Genomic DNA, 20,687 nt, shown 5'->3' on the forward strand with positions numbered 1-20,687 from the left:
CGCCGTCGTTATTAATGCTTTTATCTAATAACCAGGCGAATTTCTCTCAGCCATTTATGCTGCAATCTTAGAGGCTTTACAAATATTGACTAATCACAGCCACGTAGATTTTATTTCAACAGCTGAAAAAGCCACATTCTGGTAGAGGATCCTGCAGACTCACAGTTCCTGAGGCTGAAGTTTCTGCTCTCGTTTGTTGGCAGCATCACCGGCACAGACATCCCAGCTCCTGCAGCGACTTGTTCTCGGTGAAAACGGTGACATTTCCCAGGCAGAGGGAAGCGATTGATGAATCTGCTCACCAGGGTTTGGGGAAACAAGGTTTGCTTGTTGGCAAGGGGAACATCTCTGGGGCCTTTGTGGTGATGCTGGTTTGGGGGTGGGAGAGAGGAGAGGAGCACCCTGAGGGCTGGGCTGGCTCCTGGGCCCCAGAACTCGGTGATGAGCCACGAAAATGCCAAGGATGGAAGGTTTTTAGAATAATATGTGGTTTTTAAGGTGCTTCTGAGCATGGAGGGTTGGCCCTTGGTGGTGACTCTGTCCCATGTGGGGACTTGTCCTGGGGCACAGCGTGAGACAGCAGGATTCCTGTGGGGATGGAGCTCAACCTCTGGAAAAATCAGCTGGAACTAGGGAAATTTCACATTCTAGACCAAAATGGTTTGGTTTTTTGTTTTTTTTGTTTTTTTGTTTGTTTTTTTTTTTATCCTGAGCACAGCACAGTGATGCATCTCGGGGTAACGGGATTGTGGCTGTGGCTGCCACATCCCCACCGTGGAGCTGAGGTGAGCTGTGTGTGTGTCAGAGGCTCGAAATGTGCCTGTGGAGGCACCAGGAGTCAGGGACTTTGCTGGGCTCCAGCTGCCCGGGCTGGTTTGTGGGGAGAAGGAAGAGCAGGAGCCCCCACGGCCTCTCAGATCCCTGAAAACAGAAAATCACAGAAATAGGATATGATCTAGATATGATTAAAACAGAAAACCGTAGAAATAGGATATGATTTCATCCTGTAACAAATGACAGAATCTAGAGAAAGGAGATGAGTCAGGGCTAAGCTGACAGACACAAACACCGCCAGGAGCTCTGGGTTCACTGTCACCTGTGGGAGGGGACCCTGGTGCTGTGGTACCTGGCCCAGGTGATGCTGAACCCAGCTCTACCCTTACATTTTTCTGGCACATTCCTGTTTGTCTGGATTTCACTGATTTTCCCCCAAAACCTTCAGCGTGACAGTGATGTCAGCACCAAACCCTGACATCCTGCTGATGACAAAAAAACCCCTCGTGCGTTGAGAATCCTCTGGCGCAGCTCCTCGAGAAGGACGTGGCGATGCAGCAGCCCTGTTTCCCCCCGGAAGGCAGCGCCGGGCAGAGACACAAACCCGTGAGGCTGCTCCTCTCTCACACCAAGAGCTGCTCCCGGGGGGAAGGAAGGCGCTGCCCGGCCCCACAAAGAGCAGGACAGAGGGATCTGGGCAGGCTCAAGCAGCAGGTCAGTGGCAGGAGCTCAGGGAAAGGTTTTGGGCTCCCGATTCCCTCCGATGCCGCCTCGGAGCCGCTGCCTGGGCGCAGGGTCCGCCCTCTCACAGAGCCGAGATTGACTCTCACTCCCAGCGAAGTTCAGCCACTGTGAAATTAGTAAATTACACAGGCCCACAGAACTTAGCAAAACAATATAATCCTGGGGGTACTGAAATAATTAATTTCCTAATCAAGTACACCTTGCTTGCTCTTTTTTTTTTCTTTTTTTTTTTTAATATATAATTTGCAAAGAGCACTTGTGCTCTGATTTCCCGGTCTCAGCCAGCCCAAGGAAGGAATAGCTCGGGCAGTAAAGGCACAAGGGACCCGAGGCAGGGGTGAGTCCCCCCAGGGGCTGCGGGGCACCGGGAATTAGCGGCCTCGGCTTCCAGAGAGGGCTGGGGGATGATTTTAGGGGATTTTGTGCTGTGCTCCGGCTCCATCCCCACGAGCCGGGAGGGAAGAGCCGGAGCCGCAGGGCCCCCGCAGAGGGTTCTGTGCTGGGTTTGTCTGCCGCTCTCGCTGCACCCTTGTTTGCTTTAAATCACCTCCAATGCGGAGGCTGTCAGACAAGACAATTAACACGGGGAAGGGGGAAAGTATTACCATCCATTATTTGCCATAACATGAATTTAAGCCGGGAAGTCAAATGATAAAATATGTGGTGAAAAGTGTTGGTGGTGGGAGTGCCTAAATGAGTAATAGCCCTGGGCTTCTGAGCCTTGAACTTAACGCGCTAAGTAAATCCCCGAGGTCAAAAAGTATGAAAATTGTTGCAGCTTGGGGAGATATATTTTAAGTTTGGAAAAGGTCCGCGTAGATCCGCTGCCGGGGTCGGGGAGGGAGATGCTGAGCGGCCGCAGCTCCGGGAGTTGGACCGATGGTCGGGCGGTGAGTGCTTGTTTTTTTGGGAGGGGGAAAGAGAAAAAAGAAATAGAGTGAAATAATGAAATAAAATCAGGCGAGGAGGTTGTGGGGGCGGGCGGGATGAGCAGGGAGCGCTTGGTGCCGCTTTGGGCCGGGTCTGGGCTCCGCAGGGAGAAGCGATGGGAAGGGGCGGCCGCGACCCCCGCGAGCCCGAGCTCCGGCTCCGCTCCCCGAGCTCCCACTCTTCCCCTTTAAAACTCCTCCTGCCGCTCGCGCTGACCATGCGGCGGGATTTATGGAGAGAGATGTTTTAGCAGAATCCCCCCGAGTCCCCCATCAGCCCTAAATCCCCAGCCCGCGCTCCCCGGGAGCCCTCCTGACACAGAGCATGCCAAAACAGCTTCGTTTTGCCTATGCATTAGCAATCTATTTTACCTTTTTGACATCTCTCACACATAAAACCGTAAGAGAGAAATAAAATATCTGTCTCTGGGCGAAAATAAAGCTTTGCCTCCCTCCTGATCTATAGGATATAAAATAAAGCCATGGCTTTGATAGTGGCTTTTCCTCAGACCGGAGTTGCTTTTGCACACACGGAGACAATGAAGATGGATGAGCCGGGAGCCGAGCGTCCTCCGGGGGTTCGCTTCACCCTCTTTTTTTATAGCCCCCCACCCCTCGCCCCTTCTACCTCTCCACTTTTCTTCCTTTTCTCTTGTTTTTCGCCTTTTCTCTGTCCTTTAAGGAGGGAAGGATGTCGCTCCGCTGTCCCACAGCTCGGGGACCCCCGGCCCCTTCCCCGTCAGTGAAAGGCAGAGCCGCGCACCTCGGCTTGGGAATTATTTATTCAGCGGATTTCCCATCGACAATGCGTGAGCTCGGGGTGTAAGCGACAACATCTAGCGACGCGGGGAGGGCTGATGGCGGGGGAGGGGGGCAGGAAAATAAATAAGGAAAAGGAAAAGGAACGGGAAAGAAATAAAAGGGAAAGGGAAAGGCGAGCGGAGCTGGGGAGCGACAGTGTGGTGTTTACCCTCAGCATCGACCCGAGTGTGGCAGGATAAACTGGGACCTTCTAATACATAATTTAAAGATCTTTTTCTTCCTTTTTTTTTTCCTTTTTTTTTTCTTTTTCAAGCAGTTTTAAAACAAACCTGAGGATGGATCCTTGCCCAGCCGCGGGGTTTATTGCGCGGGGATGTTCTACAGGCTTAATTACATCTTAACTTCAATATTTGGACAGTGCATTAAGCGCATATATATTTAATCAGGCGGAGGCGCTCTTTCTGCCGGGGGAAAGTGCCGGGGCCGGGGGGAGAGGTGTGACCCCCACCTTGTCCGCGGGCTGTCCCCGCACACAGCGGGGCTGTCCCCGCACACAGTGTCACCGGGGCTGGCTCCGAGACACCCCCGGGGTGCGGAGGGCTCGGAACGGGAGCTCCCGGGCTCCTCCCGCCCCGTCGGGGAAGCTGCTGCTCACCGGCCCCGGAGCAGCCCCGAGCCCGCAGCCGGTGATGGAAAAAGGTTAAAAAGGAAAGGAGGATAAAAAAAATCAAATGTAAACTAAATGGGGAAAGAGGGATAACTTCGTGCTGTCGGGGGATGGATGGGGTGGGAAGCGTCTGCCAGGGAAGTTTGTGGCCGGCTGGGGATGCGCGGTGGGGGCTCAGGGGTTGTGCAGCACCGGGACTCCGTAAAGGAGAGAGAAATCCCATTACTGAGCGCAGAGGTGGCGAAAGGGGATGATAAACAGGGTGATGGTTAACTAAAAAGACGGGAACGACATCCATAAAATGCAAATTTAAACTCGCCTGAAAGGGTCTTGGGGATTTTTTTCCTTCGGTATTAGATTTAAAATTAATTTGAGTTTGGGTTTGTTTGGCTATTTTTTTTCTCTCTTTTATTTCCCCCTCTCTTTATTTGGATCTCTCTATTTTATTTGCATTCTCTATTTTTAAAAATTGTTTTTCCCCTCTTTTAATTTCCATTTTTTAAAATTTTTTTTTCCTTTTTAAAACATCTGCTGATTTCCCTCTTTTCTTCCTTGCTTTTTCACTGTCCTAATGTCCCTCCTTCCCAGCGCTGCGGCCGGCCGGGGCTGCTCTGGAACACGCTGGTTCCCTGCGGGGTTCGGGGGAGCTCGGCCCCGCTGGGGATGGGGCCTCGACCCGGGAACGGACCCGGGCGAATTGCAAAATACAGTGAAGAACGAACAAACAAAAAAAAACACCCCCGGGCCCTGGGAGGGGTTCCCGGGGCTGCCCCACGCCGTGGGGCACAGGGGGCCCGGGGATGGTGGGTTTTGATTTTCGCCTCCTCCTTGAGCCAAGCGCGGGCATTTCGGCCTCTCAAACGCCTGCTCCGGGTCGGGCTCGCCGCTGGGGAGGCGGTGAGGCAGAGGGGACACCGCAGTGTCCCCCGGCTCTGTGCTGCCTCCTCCCCGAGCGGGCTTTGGGGGGTTCGGGTACCCCGGAGCCCCGCGGGGAGAGGCTGGGCACTGCCCGCGGCCCCCGAGGGAACGGGGGAGAACCAGATGCTTTCGCTAACGCCCGGGAAAGAAGGAGGAGGGGGAAAAAAAAAAAAAAAAAAAAGCCGCTGTGAAAAACTGGTGTTTGATGGACACGAGATGCTCATCTCCTTCCCCTCATTCATCCCCACCGACACATGGCACGGGGGCGGCGGGGAGCGCTCCCCTGACGGCAGCCCGCAGCTGTCGCCTTCCCGGGCGGCTCCGCATGAGAAGCGCCCATGTGCGGGCACCGGGCGGGGCCAGCCCCGCTCCTATTGATCCCGGCAGCTGCCCCGACGGGGGACAGGCTGATAGCGCCCATACGGCCCGCGGGCCTTCGAACACCCGCGGGAGCTCCGAGGAGATGTCTCGGCCCCGGAACCGCCTCTCCCGGCCCCGGCGGGCTCAGCATCCTCGCCGGTCCCCGCCGCACCCCGCTCGGAGCGGGTTTGCTCTTTTCCTTTTGCTTTCTGGTTTCCAATTTATGCCTTCCCCGCTCTGTCCCTCTTTCTCTCTATATATTTTTTTTTCCTCAAGGGCGAGGAAAACAGACGTGAAAGAGAGCGAGGGCGGTGGGGATGCTGCGTCCGGCAGCTCTGGGTGTGTGTGTCACCGCGGGCACGCTCGGACCCTTCCAGCCGCCGTTCCCTCCCGAATTCCCGGCCGGGCTCAGCCCCAGGGGACGGGGCCAGGCGGTGACACGTCCCCGGAGCGGGCAGCAAAGCGCCGAGGAAAGAGAAACCTCGTCCCTCCGCACCGCCCCGGTACCGACCGGCCCCTGGAAGGGAAAAGCGAATTAATTTTTATTTACCAAAATAAAAAAAAAATAGAAAAAAAGATAGAAAAAAATTAATAAAAAAGAGAAGGTCCATCGCGGTGGCCGGTGTCGCTCGGGCCCGGACGGGCGCTGCGAACGCCGGTGACGGAACCACGGCGAAGTTCCCGGTGCCTCGGCTGGACCCTCGGTGCCCTTCCCAGCGGCGCGGCCCCGCCGCACGGCTCCTCCCGGGAACATCGGCCCGGCTTCTGCTGCCCTCCTCGGCCCGCCGCCACCCCGCGCCCTCGGGCCCGCCGTTTACCGTGCAAAACCGCACGCTGGAGCGGGATCTCGATGATCTCCAGTACTGAGCCAGGCGCTGCGGCCGCCACCGGCTCCCTCTGAGGGCTGCCGGACCTCACCGAGCGGCCTCGTGTGTGCCCACCGCGCCCGCACCCCTCACACCTACCGCCGCATCGCTCTGGGGGGCGCCGCGCGGGCCGGGGCCGCGGCGTGCCCGTCTGTCGCTGTGTCGCTGTGTCGGTGTGTCGCCGTGCCCGTCTGTCGCTGTGTCGGTGTGTCGGCGTGTCGGTGTGTCGGCGTGCCCGTCTGTCGCTGTGTCGGTGTGTCGGCGTGTCGGCGTGCCGGTGTGTCGCTGTGTCGGTGTGCGGGTCGCTGTGGCGGCGCCCCGGCGGCTCTATAAAGGGGAGCGGACGCCCCGTCCGGCGGCGGCGGCGCGGCGGGCGCGGGGGGCGGCGGCGGCGCGGATTGGCCGCGGCGGGCGGTGACGCGAAGGCGCGGAGCATTAAGGCCGCGGCGGCGGCGGCGGCGGGACCATGCAGAGCCCCCTGCGCGGCCGGACGGCGGGGCCGCCCCTGTGCCCCGCGCCCTCCGCCCGGCCCGGCCCGCACACCGCTGCCACACCGACACCGGCACCGCCGGGCCATGCCACGCCGCGCCCGCTCGCCGGGGACACGGGCGGCCGCCGCGGGTAGAGATGCGCGGGGGTAGGTAGGACGGACTGACGGACGGACGGACTGACGGACGGTGCCGCCGAGACGTCGAGGGAGAGAGAAAGAGAGAGAGAGAGACACAGAAGGAGAGCGAGGAGCGGCGGAGCGTGTCCCCGTCCCCGCGTGTCCCCATCCCCGCATCGCCGATGTCGCCGCGGCAGCAGCCACAGCCCGTCTGACCGCCACCGCCTCTCCATGTCCCGGCTCGTTATTTATTATTATTATTATTATTATTATTGTTATTGTAATTTTTTTTCCTCCTTTGATTTCTCATCGGGAAAAGCACTTTGACTCCTGACTGCTCTACCTCAGACCTTAGAAAAACTCATCACGCTCGCTTTTTTTGGCGGTTTTATTTTAATTTTTTTTTAATTTTTATTTTTTTTTCCTGAGCGCCGATCTTTATAGCCGTTATTGTTTTATTGTTACTATTATTATTACTATTATTATTATTATTACTATTATTATTATTATCCGTGTGGTTGGTAGCGGCCGGGATCCTGCGGCTGTGTCGAAGCGCTGGGCAGTGGGAGGTTCTCCTGTGTACCCCTCCTAAGACACTCGAACGAAGATTTTTTTTTCTTCTTCTTCTTTCTTTTTCTCCTCCTTCACTTCTCCAAGGCTTTTAAAAAAATACATACACAAAAACAAGAAAAAATTAAGAGAGAAAACAAAACAAAACAGAACACAAACCTTCGCCGCTGTTGTCGTCTTTTTGAAAAAAAAAAAAAAAAATTGTTTTTATTTTTTTTTCCTTGATACCTGGGAAACCGCTGCCCCCCTCAGAACTAACCAAAGACAATGGTTCACTGTGCAGGCTGCAAAAGGCCGATCTTGGACCGGTTTTTGTTGAATGTACTGGACAGGGCTTGGCATGTGAAGTGTGTTCAGTGCTGTGAATGTAAATGCAATTTGACAGAGAAATGCTTTTCGCGAGAAGGCAAGCTTTACTGCAAAAACGACTTCTTTCGGTGAGTACCGGCCTGCGCCTGCCCCCGCCGCTCCTCTCCGGTCGTTTTTCACCTCCATTTCTTTTCCCCTTATTTTTGTTGTTTTCCCTCGTTGTCGGCGGGACCCACAGGCGCCTCTTCCCTCCCCGCGACACGCGAACATCTCAGAGCGCGGCTCCTTCTGCCGCTGCTCCCGGAGCGGACGGCGGCCGGGGCTCGGGCCCGTTGATGCCGCCGCTCTCCGCGTTCCCCGGCCGAGCTCGAGTTGCTCAAAGTTCCCTCCAAACTATCGACCGGCGGGACGAGGAACCCGGGGGAAGCGTCCCGGGCGGGGCGGAGCGGGGCTGACCCTAGCGGGGCTCCCCGCGGCCGCCGGCGCTGCCCGGAGCCCGGCGATGTTCCCGGTGCCGCCCGCCGGGGAAGGGCCGGGGCGGCCCGGCCACCGGAGCCAGGCAGCGACCCTCCGCCGGTGGATGGATGGATGGATGGATGGATGGATGGATGGATGGAGAGGGAGGCGAGGACCGACGCTCGTTCTCCGCCGTTCTCCCCGCGCATCCCGGCCGGCTGCGGCGCCGGCCTCGATCCCGGGCTCGGAGCGGCCGCTGTCCCGCCGGCGCACACCGGCGCTAAGGACAGGGAGCGGCTCGGGGCCGGGGTGGCCGCGGAGCCCCCGGAGCACACCGGCACAACGCCCGGCCCGGCCCGGCCAAGCGGAGCTCGGCCCCGCCGCCGCTTCTCCCGGGGCACGGGGCATGGCGCTGCCCCGAGCTGCAGCGCCTCTCCCCGGGCATGGGCCCTGCTCCGGTCCCGGTTCCCGGAGGCCGGCGGGGCTGAGCGGGGCTCGGGAGGCCTCGGGCCCCGGTGCGGCTCCGGCCCCGCCGTCCCCCGGCTCTCCGTGCCCGCCTTGCCCGCAGCGGCTCCTCCGGCCCGAGCGCGACCGCCGCCGGGACCGACATCCAGAACGGGCAGAATGTGTGCGAGCTGTTTGTCAGAGCGCCCTTAACACGGGGGGACACCCGGGCAGCGCAGCCCCGGCGGTCAGCGATCCCCGGCGGTCAGCGATCCCCGGCACAGCCCCGCGGCCGCTGCCCGAGCCGGGTTTGATTTTTTTTCGTTTTTTACAAGCCGTACTATGGGGAGGAGAGAGAGCGCTCCGCGGGATGCTGTGCGGCACCGAATGCCGTTTTGCATGGGCGAGCAGGGCGTGCGGAGGCCGCGGCTCGGGGCCCGCGGGCGCTGCTGACCGCTCCCGGCCTCTCTCCGCAGGTGTTTCGGGACCAAGTGCGCGGGCTGTGCCCAGGGCATCTCCCCCAGCGACCTGGTCCGCAGGGCGCGGAGCAAAGTGTTCCACTTGAACTGTTTTACGTGTATGATGTGTAACAAGCAACTCTCCACCGGCGAGGAGCTCTACATCATAGACGAGAACAAGTTTGTCTGCAAAGAAGATTACCTAAATAACAGCAATACTGCCAAAGAAAACAGCCTGCATTCAGGTGAGGGAGCGCGGCCGGGGCGGTGAGGAGAGGGATGCGCTCAGCACCGGCCGCTCCTTGGGAAGAGACTCTGCTCTCCCTCCTCTTCCTTTCTTCTCTTCTTTCTCCTGTCTTCTTTCTCATCTCCTTCCTTCCTTCTCCTCTTCCTCGTCTTCTTCCTTCTCTTTCTTCTCCCTTCACTCTTCTATCCCTTTCTTTTCCTCTCCTTCTTGTCTTGCTTTTTCTTCTTCTTCCCTTTTCGCTCTCCTCGCGGTCGGTATTTCCCCGCCGGCTGAGCGTGACCCGGGTTTCTTCTCCCGCAGCCACCACCGGCAGTGACCCCAGCCTGTCCCCCGACTCCCAAGACCCCTCCCAGGACGACGCCAAGGACTCGGAAAGCGCCAACGTGTCCGACAAGGAGACGGGGAGCAACGAAAACGACGACCAGAACCTGGGCGCCAAGCGGCGGGGACCCCGCACCACCATCAAAGCCAAACAGCTAGAGACTCTGAAAGCCGCCTTCGCGGCCACCCCAAAACCCACCCGGCACATCAGGGAGCAGCTGGCACAGGAGACCGGCCTCAACATGCGGGTCATCCAGGTACCGCCGCCTGCGGGCACCGGACACGGCTCCGGGCCGTGCGGGGGCGAGGAGGGGCCGGTGCCCGGCACGTTCCGCCCTGCGGGGCCCGGGGAAACCCAGCCGGCCTTGGAAATCGTTATTCCCGGTGCTTCCCGGTGCGTCCCGGTGCTTCCCGGTTCCCCAGCCCCGGCCGGTCGGCGGGGACAGAGCCGCGGGTTTGTTCGTAAAAGTCCTAAAGAAGCTGCAAAGAGTATGGAAATTAATAACCAGAAATGTGAGGGGTTAATGGGTAAATAAGAATGACAACGCGCTGGAATTATTAAAAGGTTTATAAACCCGCAGCGCTGGGGTAATGGGGGGTTAAAGGACCATTACAGACGAGGTTAGATTGGAGAGGCTCAGTGTGAGGGTAATTAGCAGTAATCTTGTCAGGGTAATAAGAATTAACTCAATCATTCTCGACCTGCAGTGGGTGGGGAGCGCGGCCGCCGTCACGCGTGGGTTCGGCCGCGCTTGGAGCACGAGAGAGCGGGCGAGGGGAAAAGCGCAGCCCCGGGATGAGGACGGAGATGGGGACGGAGGGGAAGGGAGGAGCGGGCTGCCGTGACCGGCTCCTGTCCCGCCGGCCCCGCAGGTCTGGTTCCAGAACCGGCGCTCCAAGGAGCGGCGGATGAAGCAGCTGAGCGCGCTGGGCGCCCGGCGACACGCGTTCTTCCGCAGCCCGCGCAGGATGCGGCCGCTCGTGGACCGGCTGGAGCCCGGCGAGCTCATCCCCAACGGGCCCTTCTCCTTCTACGGAGGTGGGTACGAATGCTGTCCCCGCGCTGCCTCGCTCCGGGCCGGCCTCCGGGCCTCGCTTCCCCGCCGCCCGTGGCGGGACTCCCCGCAGCCGGGAGCGGCCGTGGCCGCGCTGCCGGAGGGATGCCGGCCTCCTCCCGCTGTCCCCGGTGTTTTCGGGAGCGCCGCTTTGTGCCGGTGTCCCCGCTGCTCTGCGGGAAGGGGGTCCCGGCGCTGGCCACGGTCACGCGTTTCCCCTCGGGTTCGCGGGTGGCGCCCTGGGAGCGCGCCCGTGTCCTCCTCGCTCGGGTACCCGCCCGCCTGTTACCTTCCCTCTGTCTCTCTCTTTGTCCGCCAGATTATCAGAGCGAGTATTACGGCCCTGGAAGCAATTACGATTTCTTCCCGCAAGGACCGCCTTCGTCTCAAGCGCAGACCCCCGTGGATCTCCCGTTCGTGCCCTCCTCGGGGCCGTCAGGGACCCCGCTGGGGGCCATGGACCACCCCCTGCCCGGACATCACCCCTCGAGTGAGGCTCAGCGCTTCACCGACATCATGTCGCATCCCCCGGGAGACTCGCCCAGCCCCGAACCCAACCTGCCCGGGTCCTTGCACTCCATGTCCGCGGAAGTTTTTGGCCCCAGCCCCCCATTTTCGTCGATATCCGTCAACGGTGGTGCTAACTACGGCAATCACTTGTCCCACCCTCCGGAGATGAACGAAGCGGCTGTGTGGTAGCTTTAAAACGAACTGGGTCTAAGTAAGTGATGATCATCTAGTCTGCTTATTGTTATGGTGTACAGAAATGAATTCATATAACATCTCTCCCGCCCTAAGACAATTTTACCTTGGGAACGAACTGAATCCAATCGCTCCAAGGCAAGCTTTGCTCTAGACCAGGACAATCTCCATGTTATGGTTGTATCAAACAAGCGAGGGGACTTTTTTTGTACCATTGACAAAGAAACTGGGGAAAGCTGTACAGTAAAAGTGCTGCCATTTCCGTAGGATGGCGTAAGTTCGATTACCCTGTTGGATGTCATCCTAAGAGCCACAATCCTTAGAAACTTCTCGTTTAAAAAAAAAATTAAAAAATAATTGAATGAAGGAGAGGTCAAAGAAAAGGGAAAAAAAAAGCTTCAAGAACTCTCTATAGCGTTCCCGGTTAAGGATGGTTCTGGCATTATGAATCTGTTTGTTCATTTTTGTCTCTCAGAAAGTTCGACAACAAGAAACTCTTTTTAGCTTCAGCCATTTCAGCCTGCTGACGATCAGGTGGGACAACTTTTCCTTTTTCCTTTTTCCTTTCTTTTCTTTTTTTTTTTTTTTTTTCTGTTTTACTTTTGTTATTTTGTTTTTTCTTTTTTTTTTTATTGTTTTCCAAAAATAGCAAATACTAAATGTTAAGCCCTCAGCACCAACTCTTCTACCTTCATAAAGCTACACGTACAAAACCTCCTCATCATAGCAAAGGTCACCACCCAGACCTCTAACGAAAATGACTTGAAAAAGCGAACAAACAAAAAGTATTCTACCTTCACAGAGAGAGAAAAGCTAAACAAAAAGACTCTATTGAACTAAAAACAGTCAACTGTTTACGTCTAATGTTAAATTCAGGAGCTCAATGTTTTACTAATAAATCCTGTTTTAGAAAAAAAAAACCTCTTGTTCAAAAGCAAAAGATTTTGAGCAGCCAACCAAAATAGTTCATTTTCTTTTCTGTAGATGTTCTAACAGATTGCAGGGCTTGTGGTTCACTGTGCTAGTTTGTAAAAGGTGTTGTTTACAGAAGGCAAAGAAAAAAAAAACCCACAAAACCCAGACAGTTGCCAAATAAAGTAAATATATAGCACAAATACTGTAAGGTGCTTTGCACCAGCAACCCGAGAAGGTGTTTAAAAAGTGTTACAAGGTTAAAAAAAGAAAAAAAAAAAACACAAAAAAAAAAAAAAAGACAAACAAACATCTTTGCTAATTTTTAGTCCTGTTGAACATTCATGGAATTGTTAATATGACTTATATAGACCCACACAGGTTTTATTTTTGTGTCTTTAAAATAAAAGTCCAAAATATTTAAATTTTATGGTCAAATATGCAGTCAACAGCTGCTACTTTTTTCTTTATATATTAAATTTCTCATATGTCTTTTATTGTTCTAATGAACCTAAGCTTGTGTGACCTCCAGTGCATATTAGACCATTCACTGTATGAAAGAAAACATGTTGGATAAAATTTGTGCGTTTTTAATAAAATTAGAAAATCTGATGTTTAGATAACTTGTGTTTCATTTGATGTTTTAAGCAATTTTTAGCAATTGATTCTCTTGAGTAAAATAGCCCCAAGAAGGAATGCTCCACTGATCCTGGGCAGCTCTTTGGCTCTGGAGGAAGTCTAAGCCCTGGTGTCGATGCAGACAGCGGCCAGAGGCAGCTCCAGCCTTTCTTTCCATTTCCAGACTCAGTTGTTGAAGTCCAAATACCCTGTTCCACTGCATTTTAAATTTTAAAACTCAGAAATAATCTAATTTTTTTCAATGTCATCAGTTATTCGTGCTCTATGCTAAGAGAGAACGTTTAAAACGTTGATTTTGTGCATAAACCAAAATGTGTTGTTAATGTGAAATGCTTGCAAAGATACGGTTTGCGATTGATCCAGTTTTAGTTAATTCTGCAAAGGTAATTTTATTTTATTTTATTTTTCTCCTGATTGGATGGTTTGGACACAGCATAACCTCAATATGCTGAAAGTAATTTTAATCCTTTTTCCTCAGAGCTGAGGCAGACTCAGTGCTTTGATGGCGATTGGTGGTTCTGAAGTTCTCTAAAGGGCAGCGGGGGAGAATATTTTGCTTTGCCCTCGGTCCAGCCTCATTCTCTTGGAGAAAAATGAAAAAAAAAAAAAAATAATAAAATCCTGGAGCCTTGCGAAACGCCAGATTTCACATTTTAATTATCAACCGTGGCAGAATCCTGAATATTCAGTTCTTCAAAAGCAAAAGTCCCGCTGATCCCGAGAGGACTCGGAGCTGTGCTAGGGACAAAGAGTCAGGTTCGGTTCTGCAAAGTCTCTGCTGTGAATGTTCCACCTGCTGGGTTAATGGAAAGGGATGAGCTGGGATTGCATCTCCTCCTTCCTCTCTCGCCTCACCGGGGCTGGGGCTGGCTTCTCTTTCATTTGATGTAGACGCAGAATTTTATGCTAAACCCCAGACTTCCCCATTCCCAGCGATTCCATTCTCTCTCTCTTTGGACTGGGGGTGGGAAAAGAACCGACTCCAAACGCTTTTAAGTTGCATAGTTTGTGATTTTTCAATGGTGATTTTTTGATTTTGTTCACTACCTAATTTCTATGCCCGGCAGAGGGGCCACCTAGATGAAGCAATAGTTCACTTTAAACACAAAATGTCTTATATAATAACAATATAAAGATAAAAAAAACTATCTGCAAGGGATCTGTTAGTGTTTCTAAAGAAAATAATTCATGCTTTATTAAATACAGGGGAGACTTCTTAAAACTCCTGGACTCCGTGTCTAACTCATTTGTTTGTCTTTTGTGCTATTGCCATGTTTTGTTGCTCTGGTTTGCATTTATATAAGCGGAGGAATGGGTGATTTATTTATTCCAAACTTCTGCTTATCTGGGAAAGATAAATACTGCTGTTTGTGCTGCTGGGCTGGGCTGCTGCTTTATTGTTGAATCAATGATTTAAAATGAGGATTTCGTCAAATAGGTTTGTTTTGGAGGAAATTTTGAGGGGTTTGTTTTTTCTTTCTTTCTCTCTCTCTCCCCCTTTCTTTTGGTCCTTGTGCAGTTTATTCTGTGTCCATTTGGGCAGCGACACAGCTCGGTTTAGGTCGGTGTTAGGCTCAGTTTAGGCCAGTGTTAGGCTCCGTTTAGGTCAGTTTAGGTTGTAAAAAGGAGAGTTTGTCTTTTTGTGACGTTCCCCTCGCTTCCTTGGGGCTTCGCTGTGTTTGGGGGACCCCAGGAGCCGTTCCCATGGCCGAGGCCGAGCCCCAGCCCTGTGGAGATTGGAATTCTGCACTCCTCAGAGCGAGCTCGGTGCGTCTGAAGCCCCTAATCCAGCAACAATTGCACAGTCAAAACTCCTTTTGAAAGCATTGTCACGCTGGGTTCTTGTAAGTCCTTGTTTACAAGAGCATTTCCATTGACTCCGGCAGCGCTCCTGTGAATGGAGGGATGGACGGAGGGATGGGTGGATGGAGGGATGGAGGGATGGATGGATGGAGGGATGGATGGAGGGATGAAGGGATAGATGGAGGGATGGATGGAGGGATGAAGGGATGGATGGATGGATGGATGGAGGGAGGGCTGCAGGAGAAGGGCCTGGAGGGATCTCAGGATCCTGTCCTGCCTCTGCCGTGCAGTGCCCGGCTCTGTGTCCGTGCAAGGCCTCCCCAGGAGCCCTTTGGGAAGTAACTGCTCTCTTTTGATCTCTCCTGCCTCTCCTGCTGCCGTTAACGTGACCTCGGGGCCGTGGCCCAGCTGAGGGCAGCGGGGTGATGCCGCCCCTGCCCCAGCTTGGGGTGGCCGGGGATGTTCGGCCCTGGAAGGTGCCAGGCTGAAGATCTGAGCACAGCCACGGGTCAGAGCTGCTGCAGCCCCCAGGAAAAGGCTTCCAGGCACATCCTGTGAGTACCACCCGTGCGCAGCTGCTCTGTGTGGAGGGGATTTTTGCAGGTCGATTCAAGTCTGTGAAATGCCACGAGTTTCCAGCAGCCAAAGCCCTGCTTTTGGCCCAAATGTCACACGCTGTCCCCACCGAGGGTCCTCTCTCCCACTCCCTCCCTCCCCAGGCCCTGCTGGGGTCTGTTTGCTCGGGGATGGAAAGGCATTTGGGAAGATCTGTATGCCAGGAGTAAGGACATACTTAAATGATGATTTGTGGACAAATGATTTGTAATATTTTAATGCCTGCACATGCTGAGCAATGGGTACAGGATATAAATTGATAAATAAATATAATTTTAAAATATCAGTGGTGATTGACATACTTTTGCCATCCTGGGAAGTGGCAGATATTGCAGCATCCTCTCAGGAATGGTTCCTTTTGCTACAGTCTGGATTTTTTTACCTTGAATAACTGTGTTGTGTTTAGGCTTTGCATGTTCTTACAATACGAAAATGCAGCATTTGCAATCTCCCTTTCTGTTCCAACCCCTAATAGATAAATTCACATTTACTAAGTTTAAACAACTGATACAAATCCTTCTGTGCTGGTGAGCTGGGAACAAGGAATTGTGATGCTGGAGCAGATGTTGAAAGGTCCTTTCTTTGTCTCTGCCATGGCACTGGGGTGCTCAGCACTCCTCATGCTAACAAAACACCCATGAAGTTACAAATGAAATCAGTGGGTCTGTTAAAATATATTTTGACTATAAATCTGGGATTTGTTTATTTGTTGATAGTATTCATGGTGGTTTAGTTACAGGCTTGGAAAGAGGAGTTTGGTGTGGCCCAGAGAGTTGTTCACTCTTTAAATGCAGAATTGTAAGGCAGGAACTGGAGAGAAAATGTGGCCTTGTGGTGAGGTGGCCTCCAAATTCCTAAATCCACGTCCCTGGGGTTGCTGGAACCGTGATTTGGGGTGTTCTTGGGATGCTTTTAGGCTGTTCCCACTGGCAGACAGGATCCTAGTTGTTGTTTTTGTTGGCATCTCGTGGTTTTGTTGTTGGAGCATCCCTTGGTGACACTGCTGGGACAAGGGGGTGACTGGGCTCTGGTACAGCTCCTGCTCCAGGATGTCACCAGATTCAGGGACAGCTCTGCCTCGGTGCCACTTGGGCACTGTTCACAGCTTGGAAATTGTAAGAATTGGAGACATTTTTGCTGCTTGGTTTTACTCCAAGCTCCCTTCCTGAGGAATGTGACCCTGCTCAGAGGCTGCTGGGATCCCACGTGGTGTGGGAGGAAATCCTTGGCTCAGTTCCCCCGGCCTGTCCCTGTGTGGGGATTGTGACCCAGCACAGACTGGAACTGGGCTGGAAAATCCTCCCTGGCTTCCCCAGAACCGGGGTGAGAGGAATTCCCAGGGGCTGTGGGGAATTTCTGGGGGCGAAGCCCATGGCAGAGGCTGCCAGACACACGTCCCTTGTGCCCGTCTGTGTGCTGGCATGGCTGTGCACAGGAGAGCACACGTGTGCTTTGCTTGAAAATCAGACATTTTGCTCCTTCTAAAACCAGTTTTTGTCTAGTTTTTAAATTGCCTCTGGGTGGCCTTTAAAATTTTTATCTGCTGGAAGCATCTTTGGGCTGTGCATCTCTTCAGACACACTCTGTTCCTTCTATTTTTCAATGTAGGAACCATTAAGGGTTGATAAAATCTTTAAAACAATTGTGTTTTTTGAATGAGGGATGGGTTAGGCACAGCAGAAGTACTCAAGTAAATAAAAGCACAGAAGAAAAATACTAATAAATATTTATAAGGAGAGTTTTTTATGTACATAATCTAAATTTCATGTAATTTGTTTTAGTGGATGGGGTTTGCTTGTGTTCTTTTCTGCTTCTCCCCAGGTTTTTTTTTTCACTTCTTTTTTCTCTCCTTTTCACGGATAAATTGTGTAGCCGGTTTTAAAAGAAAATTTTATCTGAACTAGCATGACTGAAATGATAAAGGTCAGTTTGGAAAAGGACATTTGCTCACCCAAGCGTTGGCAAGACCAGCCCCAGCTCGTGGCTATTTTTGGCCAGCACGAGGCCCTCTGTATATGGGTCAAATTTTGCTGTTGATGAAGTAACTCAATGAAATGCAGCAGGGGTGGGTAATTCCCGTGGATCTGGCTGGGAATGCCGATGGAATGGGTGTCTGCAGCCCCCGTGGGGCCGGAGACAGCTGAGCTGGGAGTCCCTCGCTGGCAGTGCCCAAGAGGCTCCTCATTCCACCCTGGCCCATTCCTGTGTCCTGGTGAAGGAATCTGAAAGATGGATTGCTGTTACCAAGCTGTGATTATACAGGCACGGGAGGATGGTGCAGCCCTGCCCTGCCCAAGCCTCCATCTCAGCTGATAATCTCCCAAAAGCTCCGTGGGTACGGCAGAGAAAGACGCCGAGTGGGAGAAATTGGAAGCCCTTTTTATAGCCCAGCCTGCTCCACGGCCCCTTGTTTATCTGCCCTGTGTTTAGGGTGATATTCCCCTTTTAGCAAACAGGCATGCAAATCAAAAAAGTAAAATTAACAGGGGAAAATGCCAAAGAAATGGTGTCAGTGAGGTCAGTGGAGTTTCTAAACAGGCCGAGGGTTTCTCTGAACTGACCGTGAGGCGTGAAAAGCCTTTCAGGAGCATCTTAAATGAAAATGTATCGATACAGTTTTGGTACAAATATTCCCCTGCTCTGTTCTGAGTCCCAGGCACGGCAGCATGGTTGGAGGGCACGTGAACCAGAAATTAAAACCCAGCCCTGGAGTGTGATTTAATTACCCCGCTAAGTGAAAGGCAGAGGAGAGAGAATGAACGGCGGCGAAGGCGACTCTGCGGGTGAAATATTTGAACAACCCCCGACTTCCAGAGGCTGCAGTTGCTGTTTGATGTGGCTTTGTGCTGGCTGCATCCCCTCCTGCAAACCCGTGAAGGAACAGGTGCTGTGGCAGTGGGAGTGAGGCCGGGGTGACCCAGCGGTGGGGGGTCCCCCCCACCTGAGCACACGTTTTGTTCCGCACGGCTGTGAGTGATGGATGTGGCACAGAGGAGGAACAGGCGAGCTCTGCCAGGACCCCTGAGTTTACAGCTCTGGACGTGGATTTGAATGCATTGCTGGGCTCGGGATTTATATGGAGCAATTGTCCCATTAGTCTCAGTGGGTGAAATCCTGATCTCAGTGGCCTGAGTATCAAAAAACGCTGTGACTTCAAGGAGCTCATTTTTTACTCCAAAGGACTAATGCAGCTCGCTTGTATTTTTTATTAATTCTACTGGGTCTGTTTTATTTAACCATCACTAAAAGCCTCTCTCCCTTCATTAACAGGGCAATCCATTATTTGTGAGGGTAGAGAACATCCCTTTTTCACTCTAAGAGTGCAGACGTTTGAAAATGCAATTATGCAGGAGAGTCTTGGCACTAGTTCTTTGGTTGTGAGTGGTTAGTTACTCAGAAGTAACTGCACAGGTAAGCACTTGTTCCTGCTACTTCGTTTTCCTCGGATTTATTTCTCCAGGCTCCTCCCTTTGTTTATGGTGGCATCTGGGAACAAAACACCAACAAAGTCAAAGGGGGGGAAAAAAAGAGGAAAACCTAGAAGCAAAGCCGGGGAAGATACAGTGTGCATGTCTCCTGGTTTATAAGTTTCCTGTTTTTTCAAACCGTGTTTTAGTAAATAAATAAATATCGGTGTTTAATTTCTCCTTGCTGGAGCAGAGGCAGTCCCCCCATCAGAGATTACACAGAGCATGATCCATCCTGAAGTGATAAAATAAATACAAACTACAACACTGAGCTGGATTTTATGCTGTTTTATGAATATTTTAAAGTTGGGGAGGGGAGGTGTTTGTTGCGATAATGTGCGTTTTCAGTAACGACTGTTTTTTATATAAATCGAGCTTTATTTTGCCATCAAGGCCTCCAATGCCACCGGGCTTTGAGAGAAGGGTCACAGCGGGGCTGAGGAGAGGAGGGCGATGTTTGGGTTTTTCCAGCCGGCTCCTCTCGGTGCCTGCCAGGTTCGTCCCCGGCTGGAGGCGATGGGAATTCCTGATATTCCTCTGCCCTCTGTAGGAGAAGCGCCCGCATGAGCCGTGCTGCGGGATGGATCCCGCTGCATCCCGGCACCGCGCACATCACACCTCCTGCCGGTTTTCACGGCCTGGAAAGGCACCTCGGGGGCAGGGGAGGACAGAAAGGGATGAGCATCGGCCCGCTCAGGTTCACAGGGGGCTGCTGGAGCCTCGGCAGGCGAAATCCCAGCGCTGGATGTGGAAAAGCCAAACCCGCAGCCCGTGCTCATTGCGGGGCCTGAAGCTCAGACCTACACCCGCAGCTCGGAGAGGAGGACCTGGGCCCCGGCTCACAGAACAAAATCCGTGTCAGCCTCGGCTTCTGTTCCCCAATCCCAGGCAATTCCCCGAGTTTTGGGGCCACCGTAGGACAGGAGGAAGGGGCCGGGGGGGGCTGGCAGAGGGCAGACCCAGAGCCCGACCCTGCCGAGGCTCTCTGCAGGTCACGGCCGTGTCCCTCGGCCAGAGCTTGACCCCAGGAGCCCAAACCCCTGAATTCCCGGTGTAACTCCGGTGTAATTCTGGTGTAACTCCGGTGTAACTCCGGTGTAAGGATCTATCTGTGCGAGGCCTGACCTGAGAGCCCAGCTCCGGCACCTCGCTGCTGTGAGAGGGACTCCAGCCGAGGCCACAGAATATTTAACACAGGACGGGAAGGGAATTAATTCAGTTCTGCTCAGCGGGAGAGGCTGAAAAAGTTCGACGTTGATTTAAAGCGGTAGTTGCCACATGATGCATTATTTATTCATGGCGCTTTGCTGCTGTGCTGCCGTTATCCGGTACCGGAGCCCGATCCTCACTGCCCGCTGCCCACAGCGACCGGGAATCCCCCGGTAACGACGGGGGCTGAGGCAGCAGGAGGCTCGGGGGGTTCCCGGGTGGATCCTGGTTTCATTCCCGTTGGGATCCCGGTTTAATTCCTGGTTGTATCCCGGTTTAATTCCCGGTTGTATCCCGGTTCCATTCCCGGTTGTATCCCGGCGGCCCCGGGCCCGCCCCTGGCCCCGCCCCGTCCCCTCACGGAGGCCCCGCCCCCGGCCCCGCCCCGCCCCCGGCCCCGCCCCGCGCTCCCCGAAGATGGCGGCGCCCTTGGCTGTGCAGCTGCAGGAGCTGCTCGACCCCCGGCCGTGCCCGCGGGACCCCGAGGATGATGCGGAGGAAGGTGCGGGAGCACCGGGGCACGGAGGGGTTGGCACCGCGGCCGGCGGGGCGGGAGGGAGCCGGCGGGGCCCGGCCCGGCGCTGCCGGAGCGGCCGCACGTGGCGCCGCGGCGGCCTGAGGGGGTCGGGCTCCCGCTGTGGCCCGGCCCGGGGCGATCTCAGGGCTCGGGGACTGGGTTCATCTCGGGGACTGAGTCCATCTCGGGGACAGAGCCAGCTGCGGGGTCCGGGAATTGTCCAGGATCGGGGCTCTCAGGGCCTGGGGCCACCCCCGGCCTCGGGCCTGTGTTAGGCTTAGCCTGCTTCTTTCCTGCGGTCTGTGAGAGCAATAGTGACTTGTAAGAAACGTCTTC

General features: G+C 54.0%; 2 protein-coding genes across 2 annotated transcripts in view; both read left to right on the plus strand.

Annotated features, from left to right (window-relative positions):
- Nucleotides 1–7,341: 7,341 nt before the first annotated feature.
- LHX1 (LIM homeobox 1) lies at nucleotides 7,342–12,785 on the plus strand. The gene is made up of 5 exons (XM_066333541.1): nucleotides 7,342–7,634; nucleotides 8,883–9,109; nucleotides 9,412–9,689; nucleotides 10,306–10,471; nucleotides 10,807–12,785. Exons 1-5 carry the CDS (start codon nucleotides 7,465–7,467, stop codon nucleotides 11,184–11,186), a joined length of 1,221 nt encoding a protein of 406 aa, XP_066189638.1. The 5' UTR covers nucleotides 7,342–7,464; the 3' UTR covers nucleotides 11,187–12,785.
- A 7,464-nt stretch (nucleotides 12,786–20,249) lies between these two features.
- AATF (apoptosis antagonizing transcription factor) overlaps nucleotides 20,250–20,687 on the plus strand; it is a 38,405-nt gene continuing 37,967 nt past the window's right edge. The window contains exon 1 of the mRNA XM_066333560.1: nucleotides 20,250–20,336. Within this exon, the coding sequence (XP_066189657.1) occupies nucleotides 20,252–20,336 (85 nt within the window). The 5' untranslated portion in view covers nucleotides 20,250–20,251. The remainder of the gene's footprint in view (nucleotides 20,337–20,687) is intronic.

This window comes from Sylvia atricapilla, chromosome 20 (assembly GCF_009819655.1).
Source record: "Sylvia atricapilla isolate bSylAtr1 chromosome 20, bSylAtr1.pri, whole genome shotgun sequence".
Lineage (NCBI taxonomy): Eukaryota > Metazoa > Chordata > Aves > Passeriformes > Sylviidae > Sylvia > Sylvia atricapilla.